A 20,713-nucleotide genomic window follows, 5' to 3' on the forward strand; every position below is an offset into this window, starting at 1 on the left:
TGTAGTGATACTTGTCACCTCGCTGGATCATGAATATATTGATAACTTGGCGATCCTTCACCGGGCTGACCCTGTGTACTATTGTTGTGTTACCTTCGTGCCCAAAGATATTTATAGCCAGATTATTCTGTTTTTCTACTTTAGTGATCTGGCATATGGGGGTGGGTTCATCTATACCATCCCAGTTGAGCCCATCATCCTGAGGATAATTAGAAGGCCTGTTCGGATTAGTGTCAGCTGGAAATAAGGCTGACCTGATAGCTAACCTCAGGCAATCGTTTCCTCTATTCTTAACGTTTACTATGGCATTTTTGTTCCTATAGTAGGGGGGTAAGGCTAGGTATGATCCGCCTCTGAACGGCACGTAGTTAGCTATGTCTAGATAGACATTATCGATTTTATCTACAGCCCACCCGGACCCCAAGTGTGTGTAGCGTTCTAGGTATTCTCGTATCTGCTGAAAACTGGTATCGATTGATGTGTCAATGGTCTCTGTATGTGTGACAACCTCTTGTTTACCTCGGAAGTAAGGCTGAACATATTCAGTGGTACTCCCAACCTGCTTATCGAGCGACATTTTCACTGTGATCTGAAACTTGATACTTCCTAGGTTATTTAGTTCCTGGTTGACCTTATCAGCTATCAGAGGCTTGATATCTGTAATGTCTATGTTTCTATCAACGTGCATGCGCCAACCTCTCAAATAGTTGCCTACAGCGCGCTCAGTGCGCACAAACTGTAGATCAATAGCTCTATTCTGTCGTAATGATTCTAAAAGTTGTGGTTTCCTCATACGGGAATACCCACCTAAACCCAAATCGTGTGCCTCGGCTTTCAGTTGTTTTACAGTGGGAGGTTTTGCTACGGGGGCATGTGATAACAATGCGGTTAACCCGGCTCTCCCCAGGTTTGAATAACCCGTGTATCCAAGCTGTTTTGCTTGAGCTTTTAATTGTGTTATCGTAGGAGGGGCTTCTAAACCTAGTAATCTCAACAATGCTGACTTCCGCATTCCAGAATACCCAATCACACCTCTCTGTTTTGCGACCCGCTTCAGCTCGCGCACAGTAGTCATAGTGTTTACACCTAAGAGAACCAATGTCTAATTGGTTCACAGTAACCTTAATAAAAAATATGTGGCTGTTTCACGCACTGTTGGATATATTGTAAAACATTTAATTGGAGTCTATCTTGAGCAGTCGCCTACGTTCTTTTATGTAGCCCTTTTTATTCTCATAGATGAGTTGATGTCTGACTACGTTCGCTCCGTGAGCTTTACATAGACAGTAGTGCCCTTTAACCCCGATACCACACACAGAACACGTGTAGTTAGGACTTCCCATATGGAAACAACAGAACCCCTGATTCCTGCATTTCCTACCACAGGCCTCGGTCTTCCCCATAAGTATGTATTCGCATCGGTATGGAGCGGGTCTCATGTTTACTTATATAGGTATTTTAATTTAATTGCTTCGCAACCAACGCAGTAGCTGCTATACCCAACACTATGAAGACCAGTTCACGATTCATTTGTCCCTTGGATGGTGTGTAGTACTGAGCGAGTGTGGGTTTATTGAGCGGTTCCAATCGTTTACCAGTTAGTAGGTAGTATTCTTTCATTGCTTCATCGACATCGTTGAATGTTTGAACGGCATGGTTTTCACGCGTGAGTTGTTCGTTAATAAAATCGATCCTCTGGAGGCGTTTTTTAGCGTACTCGGCCTGTGCCCTTTGTAATTTCTCAGTAGCGAGATCGTGCCACTTCCTTTCTTCCTGTATTGCGTGATCATCTCGTAGTTTCGAGAAGAGGAAATTACTCCCGGAAAATGCCAGGGCATTCACTAACGCCCCACCGGCCATCATAGCTATCGTGGCCATCCTATATTTATTTCATTATATTTTCAGGTATTATCCCTTGTTTTACTAGGATGTCTTTTGTGGCCATCGCCATACCAAGGTTCATTATAAGCATACCCATATCCTGCAGGTTGAAATATAGCTTGATAGTTGGTTGTTTAAGCACCATTTTAGTCAACCGAGCGTACCCTACGGCTAGACTGGCGACCACTGTGGCGTGGTATGCGTCGTTGACGAACGTTTTCCCCTCAGACATTATGTATATGATATAAAATATTAAAATTATAACATGATATGCGGGTCGACTGTGGGGGTGGGGGGCTCACTGTTGGGTGGTGGCTCACTGTGGGAGGGTACCCCCACGTATAACCACGAGATAGCCAAGGCGGCAGTTACGCCTACAGCCAACAACAGTCAGGTTGGGTTGGTCACTTTATGTTGGTTACACCACCGTTTTTTACCGGCAGCTACTCTCTTAGGATTCTTCTGTCTGGTTACTGTTGGGGGTACCTCCACTGAAGGGGGTACCCTGGTCTCCACTGTTTCCACTGGGGTCACTTCCCTCACCTCGGGAGGGGTCTCCACCGTCACCTCGGCCATCTATACTATTATTATTATTCTTTCTCTCAAATTGACAATGTTTTGCCGTGATAATCGCCGCCGTCACTGGAGCCAACAACATACCATATTTGTGGTACAGCTCGCAGCTGATAGAGCTCACGGCGTGTTCGATAAAAGGGTCTTTCTCGAGGTCCTCCCACAGGTAAAGTCGGCGCTCTGGTGGAATGGGAAGGAAGTATGACACAATACCGGTGTATATCTGGGTCATAGCCGATCCTATTGTCTTTGTCATTTCTGCTCCGAGCCGGGACTCGTATCTAGCGTACAGCTTATCGATTTCTTCGGCTGACATTTTGTGAATTTTATCCGGAGTGTAGTCTCCAAAGTAATGTTTGGCTTTGCCGCCAACAGCCAACGCCACCAGTTTCTCTCGCTTATCATCAGTGGGGCCTGCCGGCGGCGTGGGGGAGACCCCCAACTGTTCGAGCAATTCCTCACACTCCATCTCATAATATAACAAGTAAGATTTAGTTTTAACTATATAATACCCGATGCAGACAAAACACAGAGAAATGAAGGTTAAGTTGCACACGACAAATACTTCAAATATCATAGCTATATGCTTAGCTTTGCTTAGCTTTGCTTAGCTTTGCTTAGCTTTGCTTAGCTTTAGCACACTCTATATGCTACTGGTTGATCGGTCTTGAGCACGAGCTTAGCGTGTTTAGTTTCAGCGAGCTGTTTCTTCACCCGTTCCCGTTCTAATTTACTCATCACATCGTTCTCTCTCAAACACTCCTCGAACGAATCCCTGTCCTTGCAGTGAAATAAGGCCACCCATCGCGTCTGCTCCCTGAGGTCTTTCAACACCGAGTTGAACTTCTGCGTTAGCACCCAGACGCTGTGATTTGCATGCCGGCCGGAGAAGGCCAGGTACGATAGCATGTCTCTCTTTTTTGTTATCTCGCGATTAGCGCTGCAGTCGTCCAGTATGAACAGCGTCGGTTCCCCTTTAAATTTCTCGTGAAGAGCTTTCTACCAGTCCTGCAGGTGTGTTCCAGGGTCGATTTTGTGTACGTCCGGGTCCGTCATCACCCAAGGCCGCGCATACGTTTTATTCATGCTCTGAGTAGGGCACATGATAACGATGTTATCGAACACATCCTTGTAGTAACTCTCCAACATATCCAACACGAAAACGGTCTTCCCACAGCCAGTCTGCCCGCACACTATGGCGCAGTGTGGGTCAGTGGGCAGTTGTGGGTACCCCCGGGTTCCCCCACTAGTAGATGGCTTGCACGAATCTCCCATTGTCTATATTAAGTTGCGCGTCCATAATAACGTACAGATATAATTTCAACTTACCAGCGGGTTGAGCCTTCTTAGTAATCTGGATGGTTATCCCTTCGCTGCCGTTATCTATACGGCGCCCGCTACCGTGCAGTTTATCATCATCCGTGGATCGCATGTCCAACCAGAGGGCGTACTTGGTGGTCAGGTATTCACCAATCTGCACGGAGCCGAGGTCCAGGTCCTTTGTTATATAATCCCCCACTGGTAGCTTTTTTATCTCATCCCACTGCTGGTGTGGTCTCATACCATGACTGAACAGCTGGTTGGGCACGCCCTCGATGGTCACTTCCACCTTTTCAATCTCGGGGTTGAAAAACTTCTCACTGTCCCTCCGGAATGGATCGTAATACTCCACGGGGATGACCAGGATACCTTTCATCGATCGCGCCGGCACGTTCAGGTTGATATTCCACACAGTGTCGCTCTTATCTCGCACGACTGATCTATGCCTCAGTACGCGATCGTACAGGATAGCCATCTTCCCAGAGTACTGGCTTCGAACCTGCCTGGCCAGCTCCGGGCTAGTGACCATGTCGAACTCCAGAGAGATGTTGTCTATGGCATAACTGGCCTCATCACCATTCGGCGTACGCACTACTTTGCTATAGTCGTTAAACGTGAGCTCGTATTCGAGCCTATCACCCAGCGCGGCCTGGTAAAACGGCGCGTGTCCCGTGAGCAACTCGAAGTCGAGCGGCACGCAGAATCGATTCCCGTATGCTCGAGCGATGGCCTTTTCACCGTCCGATAGCTTGTCTTGCTGGTCTTGCGTGAAGACATACCCTATGCGCGCCCGGGTTGATTTGCTGATACCCTGGTACACATCATTAACTCGTTCTCCCTCGCTTTTCCAGAGATCCCTGTAGCAGTGAAACACGTCGCTGTCGTCGATGCTCAGCACCTCGTTACCGCTGATCTTGACGGTCGTTTTCTTGATGATGGCTCGCCCCACGTTCCGCACTAGCTCGCGTTTATCGTTGTTGGAGGTCAACGTGATATTGAACGCCAGTCGAACAGTGCCTGGTACAATAAGGTCATTCTCACCAAGGTTTGGAAATCTAAAAAGCAGAGTTTGATTCTGGTCTATCTTGCTGGGATTGTTGGTGATGGTCACCGACTGGCGCACGGCTCTGGCTCCTAATGGCTCTCTCAATCTTCTGAAAGGATCTAATTTTCTGCCGTACATTGTTATATATAAACGAAATATATTTTTAATACTAAATAATGGATGTAGACATACCTATGAGGGAGATGTGGGATGATACTATGGATGATACAGAGGCCGATCAGGAGACCTCATTCAGCCTACAGCCGGCTGTCTCGCAAGTTGACACACTCGTGAAGGGCGCCGTCAACGATTATTACAACGCAGTTGAAAAGAGAGACAAAATCAAGCCGTTGGGGCGAGTCTATTCCAAGTTTTTTGTTGATAGCGAGGGCACGCTGCGTTTGAAGGATCACCCGGAGATCGATCTCTTTCATCAAACAACGAGAGAACCGCTTGCTTTATCAACACTGAGAAGAGACCATAAGATTAACTTTGTCCGCAAGGAACTAGGTTTCACAAATTACGGTGGCGCGCGACCTAAGATTCCTCCGAAGACCCGTCAAGATCTGGAAGGCATCAGGGACGCCACATCGGTTCAAAACATGACTTATGATATTGAAAAGGTGTTGGACGACTACAAGAACAAGCCCTTCCCGGGCCTCGAAATTACCTTTCGGGAACTGAAGGGGTTGGACCTGTTGATGCAAACCATTCGTGGTCAGCTCTGGAAAAGCACGGCCAAAGTGAGTGAGATAGACGACCACATCGCCCGTGAAAAGACCAAACTCGGTGAAACTGAGGACGAGTCTCTGAAAGCCACCCTCGAGGAACGAATACGTAATTTGGAAGAGGAAAGGCAGGTCTGGCTGGAGACAGCGTCTGGCTACAAAGAAAAGCTTCGATCCCAGACCAACCGTGTGCGGGAAACCATCAATCAAGTCCTCTACCGAGACACCACGTTAGCAGACAGGATTCGGATATTGTTCCGGGAGCAAGGTATCACCATCGCCAGCATTCTGACTGCATTGGGTTTCATCATATCAACCCTGGTGGTGTCACTGACAGGGGGGCCTGCCGGCGGCGGGGGAACTCCCACACCTGCCGGCGGCGGTGGTGTTAAAGACTGGATAAAAAAACTCGGGGAACGCCTAGCTAAACTGGCTGGTAAAGCCGCCGAAGCCCTTCCCGGCATCCTGGGCAGCGTCGTCTCGTGGTTGTTGGGCGCTCTGGCTAAAACTGCCACGTGGCTCAGTCAAAACCTGTGGGCAGCCATCGTCGCCGTGGCGGGTCTGGTGTACGTAGCGGCTAAGAAATCTTTAACCAAATAAGTCCCAAAGCTACCCCACCAACCATCAGGGCCGTTTTATTATCAATATGCTGCTGATAGGGGGGTGTGGGGGGTACCCCCACATGAATATGGGGGTGTATGGGGGGTACCCCCAAATGAACTTTAGACTCGGGGGGTGACGCCACTATACCCGTTTCACGTGGTGGGATGTGTGGGATATAGGTGGTGTTAATATCGGGGTTGATACCCAACTTTTGATCCGCCGTGGCTATGACTATTTTGTTGTTATAACCCACCACTTTTTTTACTCTCAGTTGCATATCACTCGGAGCCATGTACAGCCCCACGCCGAACACGTAATTGACTTTCGATCTGGCGTATTCTAACACGTTTTGGTAACGGTCGATGGCCCGCGGGAGATCAACTGGAGAATTGATAGCATCCTCAACGTTGGAAACGAACTGTGTCTGAGCGTCGAAAGCAGTTCCCTTACCGATGATGTTGGAACGCGTCATCGACTGCGCACCCAACAGCGCCCACACGTACGTTCGAATCGAGTCGTTCAACCTGACTACCCCGGCACGAGTGAATCCTTTCGACGTGTCCAGCATAAACATTTTCCACCTGTCTGCGGTTGACTGCTCCACTTTCTGGATTGTGAAAGCAACACCACCTTCAAAGTCCATACGATCATCCCTCCATTCATTACTCGATAAAGCAAAGTCCTGCCTAAGTATACCTCGTTTCACTAAATCATCACTTGCATCTTTCACTGGTTTTGGTCCATATTTGGTAGGTTTAGGAACAATATCATCTAATGCATGGAACAAATTCTCAGTACTAAACATTTTTCGTTTCATAAAGTTTGTTAGTAAATCTTTCTTAAATGCTTTTACTGAGAGCCCATCGCTGTAAGGAATACCCAACCCGTGGTTCAGCCCCGGCAAACGCCAATCCGTCTTCGGGCTTATTTCGAATTCATTGCAAATACGTTCGTAGACCCGTCTATCGTACGGGTTGTTTGTTGCGTCCCACGCTTTGTCCTGTGGGAGGGGGGCGCTGATCTCTTTAAGGATACGTCTGACCTGGTAGTACACGTGGAACTTGAACACAGACTGACTCAGCGGTCCACGCCGAGTGTCGGTCAATGTCACACCACACCCCGTTGTAGCGCACCACACGGCAAAGTTTAATTGATTCTGCCAGAACTGCATAGGGTTGTTGAACCAAGCGTGGACTGCCTTGATGTTAGTCACCGAAAGCTTATACTTATCGAACACATCTAAAAGCTGGGCATTGAAATACAACCCAGGAGCAACCACGATCTTCATGGGGGAGAAATCTACATCCAGTTTAGGGTAAAACAACATTTTAAAACTCTTATATAATGAGCATATATACTCTAACATGTACATAACACTTCCAGGAATAACGAGCGGTGAGGCCGTTCAGCTGACGCACGCGATCGATAACACGTCAGGCCAACTCGAAGTCGCACTCTGCGATATCACCTACCTACCGCAATGGACTAACATCAACGTCAGCAACAATAAGCTGTTCGTCAGTGGAACTCGCAGCCAGATAACTGACGGCTACTACAGCGTGTGCTCTCTAAACGACGAGGTCTTCAAACCCCTTGGAGCCGAACTCAAGATGAACGACTCAAACGGTACAGTGGTGTTAATCAACAACGGAAGAACCTCATTGAGGCTCGGCCGACCATTAGCGAGGATACTCGGTATGTCTCCTGACGAGATAAAACCAACAACAACCGTCACAGGCACGAAGTTACCCGATCTAGTACCGTACCGAGAGCTGTACATTCATCTCGGTCAGGTGAGCACAACGTACAACATTCAAGGAGGTCACCCTTCCACTATACTGAGAGCAGTGCCGGTGAAAACTGAGAAATACAACGACGGTAGAACCGAGTCGTTTTCACCACGGCAGTATAAGAGATTAACCCAGGGCAACATACCTGAGCTGACAATATCGGTGTTAGATATAAATCATAATCCTGTAAATATAGGATACCTCAGCTTAACGCTTCATGTAAAATGACCAGCGCACAAGGGCCCGGAGTGAAAAAATGCGTCAATATCGGGATCTCCGACCTCGGAGACACGCGTAGATGGTACATCGTACGCCTTGCAACTGAAAAACAACATTTACAAACGCGTTGAAGTCACCTCTGGTGGAGCCCTAAGTGATATAGTAGATACCGCAAGAGCAAAAGTCAACACTATGTACGCCCTTGTCAACACCGGTAATAATAACTGGATAATATACCCATCGTTCGGGGGTAAACTGTTCGACTTAGACGATGTTGAGAGCACTACCGTGGTCCAAAACAAACCATATATGCTCGTCTTCACCGAAGATGACAAGTGGGTGTTGTTACCCGATAACGACGACTGGTTTCTCAATATTAGACTCGTCTCTCCCTACGTGTTCACGGATAACAAAGACAACCACCTAAACAAAGTCGTGAACAATGGAACCCTGCTCGTGGCTTACGTCCCAACTCAGAGACGTAGCATAGTCATCAGCCCACTCAACACTATGGCAGCCCACATGCTAACGAGTAAACGGACCATACAAAACGTGAAATTGCAGTTGGTGTCTGAATTCGAAGGCGTGGTCACTATACTAGAGAGTCTACCGGCAAACTCAACACTGATCATCAAAGTCTACCTAGGGGAACCATCGGGGAATGATGTTGAGATCGTGAAGGGGATCAAACTCGGGTGGGTGAAACGACACCAGTATCGAGTTTGCAACGTTTACGTGCGGGTGGGTTCCGACTCCAACACCAGTCTGCAGGGGGTCAACGTGATCGTGGAAAACGAGATATCACTAACCAATATCTTCCTGCCTGCCAACATACACTTCATGGGTATGAAGTTCACCCCTGAACTATTATCAAAAAACCAGTTGGAAATTATATCGTAATAGTATAATAATGACCAGTCATCGACCCAACACTACGCTTAACGACCTAGGAGATACGGAGGGATTCGATCAGCCTGGTGAGGAAGACGCCTTATATATCCTGCACTTCAAAGACAACGTGTACAGACGGGTGTCGTTATCAGATTTTAAAGAGCCCAAATGGAAGATCAACTTAACACTCGCCTCACCTTATATCACAATGGACGAAAATCAGTGGATCTCTAAGATTAGTAACAACGGTAGCTGGATCGGGGATTTCATCATTCCGGAGAGGGGATTCATGATATCTATTAATTCCGTAAATAGTTTAAGGTCTGTAGGAAAAAATAAATTAACATTTAGCAATCATTTGAGTAATATAGTAAATATTGTTGAGATATTTTCCCCTTCCACACTCATCATAGAAGTCTTCTTTTATTTAAGCAATGAAAACAACTCAAGAGTACACCAAATTGTACCCGGGGTGTCAATACACTGGTATGACGAACACCTAGGTCAACATTGTCGTATTGTTATACAACGGGATACCCCGGGTCATATAAACCGCTTAATAAGCCTCAGTGGGGTTTTTATTACAACAGGAAAGTCTATTAACCTCTCACCTATTACCCTGAATAGTGGTATAGACCTTATAGACTTCAAATTCACTTATGGACTATTAACTGAAACCCAATTAAAATATCTTTCATAATATATATTATAGGATGGGTCTGTACCCAGTCGTAGAGGAAGTAGCGAAGACGTTGGAAACCGTAGATGGGTTCTGCTTGAGGCAGTTATGTGATGTGAAACGTCAACTAGAACAAGACCGTGACACGCGGAAAGCACTATGTAAGAAGTACAATAGAGCTTTCAATATCGTGGACGGGGCTGACACTACCCTTATGGCAACCAGCATGGGACTAGGGGCGGCAGGCGTTGGGTTGTTGGCTACCATCGTGGCTGCACCTATAGTGCTAGGTTTTGAAATAACAGCTGGGATAGCGGGGGTGTTAGGGTTGGCGCTTAAGTTGGTATCACGCAGACTGCATCGTAAGGCATTGAAACATGACGAGATCAGGGTTCTGGCCGAAGCAAAGCTCAACACAGTGAGTGAGCGTATTTCCACGGCACTCTCTGATAGTAAGATCTCAGAAGAGGAGTTTCGTTCAATCCTCTCTGAACTCACAAAATATAACGGAATGAAACAAGATATTCGGTCCAAGTCTCGTAAGTCTGCTATCAGCGAGGACGAGAAAAAAAAGTACATAGAACAGGGGATACAAAAAGCCCAGCAAGCCTTTATTATGAACACCAAAGAGATCATAGGCGGTTCACGTTAAACTGTTTCATCGATATAAACATGACATAGGCACAGTGTTACCTCCAACACACGTTAAGTAGTAGGGGTAATAGTAGCAAGAGCTAAGGGCCCAACCAAAGCCTTATTTAGTAAATAAGGCTTTGTAGAGACTTTTCTTGAAAGTGTTTTAGAACCCCCATTGTATATACTACTCATGTGCTTACGTCAGCGCTGTTCATTGGGGTTACCCACAATGTTGGATAGGGTGTTCAGGTGTTAAGTATGGGAGCAACATATGGTGTACCGCATTTGACTGCTGCACCTAGCTAACCAGTTTCATGGGTTCCGGGATTGGAAGCAGTTACATCACAGCCCATGGACTTTGACGATTTTTTATTATGAGTTGCTGCGGCGCTTCAGCGTCAGGATCCGGCGACTCCCGTCTCATTGCCTGTAGCCATGTCACAGGCTACAATGTCTCATGAGTTGGCTAAACTTCGGCGATTGGCTACACCGTCTCCGTCATCAAACGGTTCTTTGAGTTCTGATGGGAGTTTTGATGCGGTTAATACGTCCACACTGCTTGTGTGGATCGTTGACAAACTACAATTTCAGCATAATACGTCTTCCGATGATACATTGTCTACTTTTATCATGAAGGCTGGCAATTTTGGTTTGATTATGTTCCCTCCTAGGCCATGCATTTCTCTGTTGGTTACTTTGTTGGATGCACCATTCACCAATTTGAGGAAGATTAAGGATGGTTTTAACTCACCTTGTTTCAACCTGTCTGCGGCGCATGTCCATGGGTTCTCATTGTTGATCACATCCCTGCCAGTTGATGATGATATTTCACTTCTGAATTCGAAGTAGAGGTCCTATTCTCAATTTATGGTAGAAGACTGAGAGCTGAGTCACTTGGATGGGACAATTAGGAAGATTTTGGCACCCTTGAACATGAGGGAGTAGCCATGGCACTGCAACATGCTTGTACACACCAACAAGCTTATATCAGGGCAGCGATGGATTTGCTACAGGAACAATTCAACTGCATTTTGGAGTTGATTGCTCATTTCCTTTCGTATTTGACAGCCATGCGCAGGAGGGGTCTGTTGTAATTGTCGTCGTGGGAAGACAGATTTTGTACGGACCTATTCTGTCAATCATGGCTGGGCAGGATGCTCTTCAACAGCGCTATTAGGGAAGTGGCTAGCAAGGTGAGCCAAGACACACACCTGCAGGTGTCTGTGGAGCTTTTGAAGTACCAGAGATTGCAGATGGAGGAGTCTGTAAAACAGCATCCATCTTCCTGGTATGAGCCCTCCAATCCGGATTTGAGTGCAAGTGTCAATTAATCCTTTCAAGGCAGAAGTAACAGGGGACATACAAATCGACAGAGGCGATCAGGTGATGCACCTAGACCCAATGGGGATCTGGCCAGGCTGACCCCAGGAAGACAGCCAAGCAGTGACTCAAGGACATCAGAGCCAGACTGGGTTCTTCTGCCTCCATCAGCCTTCTCCCATTGGAGGAAGATTGGGGATTTATGCAGCGAATTGGACGAAGATCCATTCGTGATGTCCATTCTGTCCAGCGGGTATCATTGTGGGGAAGCCTCCCTGGACCAGATCACCGGTGCAAAGATCCTACCTGACTCAACAGTTACAAGTGTCATGAGCCACCTTACTGGAAAAGAGTCTTTAGGGGCAATGCCAGTGAATCCAAGGTTTTATTCCCCTATTTTATGGTTACGAAGAAAGACTCAGACAAGCTGAGACTAATATTCAACAAGAAGGCGTTCAACAAGCAGTACCTACAGACCTCACTTTCGAATGGTGTCTGTAGCATTGCTCAAGACTATTATCAAAACGGGAGATTTTGTGGTCAGTCTGGAGTTGCAGGACGCCTACTTGCACGTTCTGATTTGCCAGATACATCGGAAGTTTCTGCGATTCATGTTCCAGGGCATTCACTACCAATGGCGTGTGCTCCCGTTTGGAATGTCTTCGGCTCTGTGGTTATTCACATGGGTCATGAGGCCGATCACCAAGTTTCTGCCTCGCAGGGGAATTGTGTTTGAGGCTTACATAGACGATTGCATCCAAGCTCGGAACGACGCTGGCATTCTGAGTAGGTGAATCTTAAGAAGTCGAAACTCATCCCTACATGCCGTCTGCAGTTCATTGGGGCAGTATTCGACACTCAGGCCAGCAAACTTTTTGTGCCGAGGGAGAGGTTCGACAAGATGTTACGTCTGATTCCCCTTGCCTTGTCTCAGCCCAGGACACTCAGGCAATGGTAGGAGCTTTTGGAGTTACTCTCGTACCACTTCCTGTTCGGTCAGATCTACTGGCGCATCCGCACTCTGATCAAACACACTGGTCTCCACTAACGCTCTCTCTGCAGGCATGGGTCATTACCGACCAAGGGTTATTCTAAACGTGTTGCTACTGCCATTACTACAGCACATTGTACATCCACGAGGTCGCTTCATGATGACAAGTGGAATTTTGAATTGTATTGCAGAGGGAAGGGCATTATGTCTCCCAAGACAGCATTTGCCGCAGATGGTTGCAGAGTATCTTCAACACCTACGGTCTGCTAGGAAGTTAAAGGGTGCTACGTTATCTAGCTGCTTAGCCACACTTAACACAGGTATTGCAGCGGCAGAGTAAAGATGTCTACTGTCCCCGAGCTCCAGTCTCTGTTGAGGTCGTATAAATTGGTGGATCAATCACAGAAGTTTCGAGCACCAGCTTGGGATTTGTCTGTTGTCTTGGCTCATCTTACATCGAATAAATATGAACTATTGACTGGGAAAGGTTTTGAGCATGTCACGTTCAAGAGCTTCTTCCCTCTGGCCTTGGCTACAGTCGCACATATATCTGAGTTACATGCGTTGGATGTTTCACGGGCACATGCTAGACTGTTACTAGGCTTAAGGCGGGATTTCCTTGCCAAGAACCAGTTACCAGCACAGTCGGATCATGCCTTCAGTATCCCTCTGCTGTCATCTAACTTGGGTCCAGAAGACACTGAGGATTTATCCTTGTGCCCACTTTGGGCAGTAAGGATATACTTAGCCGCCTCTATGGACCGGCGCAGACTACGAAGAGGCTCTTCATCCCACTTTCGACAGCTTCCAGAGCATCAGGGATGAATCAGTAACGGAAGTCAAAGGTCTTCGTCAATTTGGTCCATTGGTCCTGGCGCAGCAGGTGTCATCGACCCATCCACGCAGATAAGCATTTCCGCATTCTCGGTCTTGCTATGTACATAATAAATTATATCGATGTTATCCATATCGTATGTACTCTGTTCAATGGGCTAGATCGTTCTCTCCTAGGGAACTAGGGCATGGTGCACTTTCATACCCATGGCTGGACAGACAGGCAGTCTTGTACATGTGCCGAGATGATCGATACTGCGCTTATTGATCTCTGCTTTTTGAGCAATCATGTCAGTGAGGCGTTGAATTCCGATTACCTTACGGTTTTCGAAGCATTCGCTCCTAGGTCCTTTCTCACCATGGTTGGTAGGGGGATCGGTACCGAACGTTATACAAGTTGAGCATCCAGGCTACTGCTCCTTCCACCGCCGTCCATCGTGTGTCTGTGGGGGTAGTTTTGAAGCAGGGACGTGCCAAATCACTGGGGTCGTGGGGTGGCGGCGTTCATTCCTTGCCAAACTTTTGCTTAGCAAAAGTTGCGGCTGAAACCACATTTACTCTGGAATGCCCACTCCCTAGAGTTTTTGTGCTGCGTAAGCGAAGGGGTTTCCGAAGCAACCCATCACAAGTAGCATATTGGGAGTTGGTGCTACTCTTGGCCTCCTTGTGGAATGCATCCTCACCTGTACAGTGTGTCAGAGGGTAATCTGCTGCCCTCCAGTCAACTGTGGGATAATGCGTAACGTATGTTTCCACACTGGGTTGAAGAGAGGAAGAGAGATGCATAATGTGAGATAGGACAAGTATATGAATATACAATTTATAGTTAAAATTTCCAAGTTGGTGTTGAAATGTGACGGTAATAAGTACTAAATGTTAATTTGTCATAATAAATAGATAAAAGTATTTATTTTATATATTTTTTCTCGTCAGGCTATGGAAAAACTCAGGATGTTCTTGGTGATAGCTCTCGAGGAGATTTCATAGATGCATTAGTTAAGGCCCTGAAGATGACCCGTCCAGTAGTGGTCAGCCCATCAATGAGTGGTGGCTTCTCCCTTCCCTTTCTGTTTAATCAGCCAGAGACAGCTGAAGACAGGAGTCGTGGATACCTACCTGTGGCCCCGGTGGCCACTGGTCAATACACAGAAGCATACAGCAAAAGCAAGGTTGGTGTTCTTAGATTAGATAACATAATACTTTATTACCAGTGGGTAATTTTGATAACATCATAAAACACACAGAACAAAAAAAAACGTGGAATCTCAACATATCAAATTTCAGCAAGGACTAAGATAATAGACAAATAGATAGGTAAGAACAACAAATTAGAGAAAGAGTAAGAAATGACTTAATGGAATGATGAGATAAATAATGGTAGTGGTGTAAAATGGTTTACATGATGGTAAGATGATTTGTACCATGCTCTGACAGTGGTCCCTTTTATCAAAGCCGTGGTGTAATGTATAGTTAAACTACAGTTTTGAGCTGCTTTGACAGCTACTCCCTGATTGGCTATTTACAATTTTAGCCACGCCTACGTTTAGCAAATATAACTGTCTGTCTCTGGATGTAAATCTTCTTCAATATCAACCAACATTTGCTTACTCTTTTAATGCAAATAATGAAAACTTTTCATGAACATGGTGACAAATAAATCATAAAACATTTGAATCAATCACAGAGTATCTTTTGAAAGTACTTCCACAATTATTGGAACTCAAAAAGTATTGAAAAACAGTTCTGGTGAATGTTGCACTTTGGTCTGACCTCGCCCTGATAAATGATAGATTTTAGTTTCCAACATACAACAACTAACAAGAGGGTGACGTCACTGATCTCATCATCCCAGAGTTTAGAACCTTCAATTTCAACTACAGTCAGTCTGTAGTATGATCCCACTCGTGACAGTCTCGAACAGAATTGTTTAAATTAAAAAAAATCCTGCATGGTTTTTGAAATTTGAATGCAGAATGCATACATTGTACAGAACAGTTAATTCATCCAATCGCCTGAGCTTGATCCAAATGCACCACAGCCTGGTCACTGTTAATAAATTTGCATCACGGTCTACGTCCTTGATAATCGATCGATGAAACACCAGCGATCAGGGTGTGATGTTTTTGGGCCAAGATCTTATTAGAATGAAGTAACCACTACAGTATATGAACATGACGATTAACTGTAAGAATAATGAATACCACAAAAGAATGACAGAACCTGTTTGTTTTGCATGTGCAGATGACATGTAGCCAGGAAACATGTCTGTGAATCCATATTGGTGCGAAAAAGAAATTTTATTACAGTGTATTAGAATTCTAAGAAAATCATATACAGTTATGCTTTTGATATTATTAATTTTTCCTGTGCTTGATTTCAGATTCCAACCATGATAGTTTATGGTGAAAATGATACCAATTTAGGAACAAGTAGCCTCAAAGATCTGATCAAACTTCCTAACAGCAAGCCGTTTGTTGTCCCTGACGCCGGTCACGCAGCCTACATCAACAACCCATCGTTTTTCCACAGACTGCTGTACAACTTCCTAAAGATTATTGCTGCTCAGAAGTGAACATTATTGTTATGAGGGAATGTTTTTGTTGTTTTAATGTCTGAGGTGAGTTTGTGCAACTATCAAACACTAATAAAGGCTTACTTCATCAGGCATACTTACACAGGGATACCAACACAAGCCTAAATGCACTGGCATAGATATACATGCATACCAACACAAGCTTACATGTACTAGTATAGATACACAGGCATACCAACACAAGCCTAAATGCTCTGGCATAGATACAAATCCTTACCAACACAAGCTTACATGCATTTGTATAGATACACAGGCATACCAACACAAGCCTAAATGCACTGGCATAGATACAAATCCTTACCAACACAAGCTTATATGCACTTGTATAGATACACAGGCATACCAACACAAGCCTAAATGCACTGGCATAGATACACATCCTTACCAACACAAGCTTACATGCACTGGCACAGATACACAACCATAAATGCTGACTATTTGACCAGTCATTCTAGTAATAACACTTACACAAGCATACCCACACAGGCATATTTTCAGAGTCATGCTGCACAGGCACTCTTACAGAAGGACTGTGTACACAGGAATACTTATTAAGGCATGCTTGAACAGGCACACCTGCACAGGCATAATTACCAGTACACCAGTGTACCCATACCCAGGCATATCTTCAAAGGCATACTCATATAGGTGTATTTATTCGGACAACCTTCACAGGCAATAATGGCACACTTTGATTACTGTGTTTTGATGCTTTAAGGAACAGCAAGTCGGGGGTGGCTTGAACCCAAGTCATTTGCACTTCTTTTCCAGTGGTATATGTTTTTAACCATGATGTGTTTTTCAGTCTGGCATGATGGCATATTGTTTTTTGGGTTTTTTTGTTAATTTTTTGAATCAGTTAATCCAGTAGAAAGTTGAGAAAGTTGTGTGTTTTGTTGATGTATACTGAGCAGTGTGTTTGGGCAGCAGGTCAGGAAGTCCATTTCTAAGATATTTTGGTGAAAGATCAAAGGCACTGACAGTATTTTATCAGATGATAATATGCTCTTTTTGCATTGCATCACAATGCCTTGACGTCACTGCGTCATTGTAGTCTGCCCCCTCGTAATCAAACACTTTTGCATTACATCACGATGAAACCTATGTCATGGTGCATGTTAGTAGCCATCACCTCATACAGCCTGCTACAGGAAACCACTCCGTATCCCTTTTCTTGGTTCTGCAGTTGCATCACTCTGCTGACATCACTGGTGGAAACATTATGTTTATGTTTTCCATTGGATTAAACACCTCATAGTTCACCTCACAATTGTCCAGGGACACGGTAACATTTGCTATGTTTTCATTTCCAGAATGCAATCGTGGAATGTCATTTGACCAGTCGGCTTCATCTTATGTTCATTGTAAAAATGTGACGTTCATATTGCCCCATATGGCTTACATTAATCACAGATGTAATTAAAATAATCTGATATTTAACCTGAACGTATACTGTAAGGACGGTCCTCATGCCTTAATTATAATAGTTCAGAACAAAATTATACTTTATTACAAAACACATTGGGGTAGTGAGAACTTTATTTTGTAAATAATGTCTTGGTTGTATGGAAACTGCTGATGTATTAGGATTTCAGACTTGGGCACTTGCAATGTTTTTGTTGGTTTTTTTCTGTTATGCTATCATTTTAATCACCATTAATTATCACAATTTGTCAGTTCATACAGTTTTGTACGCTGTGTTGCTTGTTTATATTTTATTTACCTTTACCTTATTTAGTGTTTCATATGTTCACATATATACCATTCAAAATAAGAAGTGGATGTTCCGTTTTGCATACCACTAACCAGTGCCAATGCTTATGAGAAAAAGTAAAGTATACTCTTACAGATGAAATATTTCCAAAGAAATGGAATAAATTGTCACATTTTCGATTACTTTCTGTCCATTCTCTGTTTCCTCCTTGGCTTCACCATTTGCATTTAAATCTTGTAAATCCAATACCCCCTACTTTTTTTAATGGTATATGTGCTAATTATGATTTTCTTGTAGTTGGATGTAAGATTGACCTACTGGAACATGGTTTTGTCTGACACAAGATGTTTGTCTCCTCAACAGTGTGATCTCAATGTACCTAGAGACAACAGTTACCATAGTAACATTATCATGGTTTTGTTTATGACACTTACCAAGCATCTGTACCCACTTGCCTTGTGCCTATATAGTGTAATCTGGGCTTCACATGTATCATTTGTCCTCGATATCTCCAGGGTATATGTTCCATTAAATCTCTACTATACCCTGGATGCGTCTATGGCCTAATAATTTTATTACCTCCCTTTACAGGCTCCGCATTCTCAATCAGTTAAGCCACCATTACATCTGAGCTTGCCAGTGTCAACAAAGATAGTGGTCGCAGCTGTGAAGGTTTGTTCGCAGTGTCACTCAGATTTGGGGGGAATCATGCAGACAACTTGACAGGCCCGAAACGTTTACAAAACATGCAAGAACTCCTTCTGCCCCTTTCAGAGTACCTGTGCATCATTTGTGTTGCCAAGTTGAATCAGATTATTTAGAAAGCAAAAGTGAGTGTGATTGGTACGCGAAAGTTCCTACTCTATACATCTGAATGGATAAAAAGCCAGTCAAGGGAGGTAACTCACTGATGCATCCAGGATATAGTGGAGATTTATCTGAACGTATACCCAGGAGATATCGATGATGATGCAAGATCATTGCCTTAGATATTCAAAAGATATTACGTTATTTTATGTTACAATTACAATTAAACATGTTCAGATTCTGCCATACAAATTTTGTATGCTTTGAGGTAAGAGTATTATATTCAGGGCTTTTTTTATACTTTCCTCATTATCCCAGTTGTCTTCTGGATAGAGCACCTGCTGGGATAGCTTGAAGTTGATGGTTCATCTCACCACTGAACCATGCCAACAGACATTTAACAATGGCACTTGTGGTTACCAGGTTTGGTGCTCAGCTTGGGATAAAACAGTGATCAGCTATGAGCCTGCACAGCGTCAGAATTGAATATCCGTGTTAAGTTGTGCATGGAAGTCACTGAACTCATCAATGCTGGGCAAAAAAATTGGTCATGTTGTTAGTTGTGGTTGTTATCATGATTATGAAGAGTTTTTGGTTAACAATAAATGTATATAATCAAGTGCTTTTGTCTCTGAGCATGTTAAGATGGGGGAGAGACAGACAGACAGACAGACACACACACATGTATATGTGTATGTGCATTTGTTTTTTGTGTGTGTTACTGAGTGAATATGGTTTTAAGCTACTGTCAGCAAGACAAACTGAATTTGGTTGGTGAGAGTAAGGTAAACTGGTTGCTAAGGATACCATCATGGAGTAAAGCGGCACTGTGACAGTAGCACACATACTGAAGTTCCAATTTCTTTGAGACAAATACCAGTACCGTTCGCTCATATGCACAAAAACAATTTGTGTTGAGTCTTAGAAGCTGCTGAAATTAGACATCAAATCAAACCGAATCTGTTTTTTCATGATCAAAACAAATACTTGACTTTGCATTCGGTTGGAAACTGTCATTCAAGAAAGCTTTGTTTGCTTGTTTTTTGATAACACACTCAGGAATTTTGACAGATATGATGTGGTTCGTTGCTACTGGACCAGAAAATTCAGTGATTGACATCATGAGCATGTATCCATACAATTGTGATATGATGACGGCATCAACCATCAGTCCCCGCTTTTGACAAGCATGGGGGTACTAAGACTGCTTCTAGCCGAAACCATCGTGGTATGACTTAGATATGTTCTAAACCTAATAGGAGTGAGTGAGTGAGTGAGTTTAGTTTTATGCAGCACTCAGCAATATTCCAGCTATATGGTGGTGGTATGTAAATATTTGAGTCTGGACCAGAGAACCCAGTGATCAACAGCATGAGCATCGATGTGTGCAACTGGGAACCCATGACTTGAGAAAACCAAGTCAGTGAGTCTGACCACCCGATCCAGTCAGTTAGTTGTGGTCAAATGTGGTTAGATTGTGGCTGATGAACTGTTAATGATTTATTTATAATTTATGACTAGAGGGTCGTTAATGGATTTTATCGAGAAACATGTACAATGTGAATGCCACCCCTACACCCCACCCCTCTAAAACTTATTTACAAAGTGAGTATCCCTCCTTCCCTTAATTATTAAGCATGATGTTTAATATTTTTATATATAAAATTGGTGACACCTCTACTACATGAATACATGACCACCTGTACCTCCCAAGAACAAAATGCGTGACACCTCACCCCCTTAAAATCATCACCACACACACACATATACAGACGTACATGTAGAGAGAGCCATAACTAATGACCAGCCCCAATATGACCTGATATACAAGAGAAAGTACATAGCAACATGGCAGTATTGAGTGTGAGGGAGGTATGTGCAGTGGTAGTTGCTGATCGATGCATACTAGACTAAAAGTTTGATGCAAATTGTAAACATCATGATTAGGATCAGTAAAGAGGTACACAATATCCCACCAGAGAATTCAGATAAATTATAACAAACTTGGTCTATAAAATGTGAAATCTGAAATAAATCATCACCAGACATGACATACCATTTAAAGTGCATTTTCTATTCTGCTAGTATT

General features: G+C 44.2%; 1 protein-coding gene across 4 annotated transcripts in view; it reads left to right on the plus strand.

The window, feature by feature from the left end:
- Window positions 1-19,243, plus strand: part of LOC137273398 (putative protein-lysine deacylase ABHD14B) — a 34,345-nt gene extending 15,102 nt beyond the window's left edge. For 2 of the 4 annotated variants that reach the window (XM_067806054.1, XM_067806053.1), the window contains exons 4-6: window positions 14,444-14,679; window positions 15,891-16,127; window positions 18,409-19,243. In XM_067806054.1, the coding sequence (XP_067662155.1) occupies window positions 14,444-14,679; window positions 15,891-16,082 (428 nt within the window). In that variant the 3' untranslated portion in view covers window positions 16,083-16,127; window positions 18,409-19,243. Of the gene's footprint in view, window positions 1-14,443; window positions 14,680-15,890 lie in introns of all 4 variants that reach the window. The other 2 variants (XM_067806052.1, XM_067806051.1) reach the window with 2 other exon arrangements.
- The last annotated feature ends 1,470 nt before the right edge of the window (window positions 19,244-20,713 follow it).

The sequence above is a fragment of the Haliotis asinina genome, chromosome 2 (genome assembly GCF_037392515.1).
Source record: "Haliotis asinina isolate JCU_RB_2024 chromosome 2, JCU_Hal_asi_v2, whole genome shotgun sequence".
NCBI lineage: Eukaryota > Metazoa > Mollusca > Gastropoda > Lepetellida > Haliotidae > Haliotis > Haliotis asinina.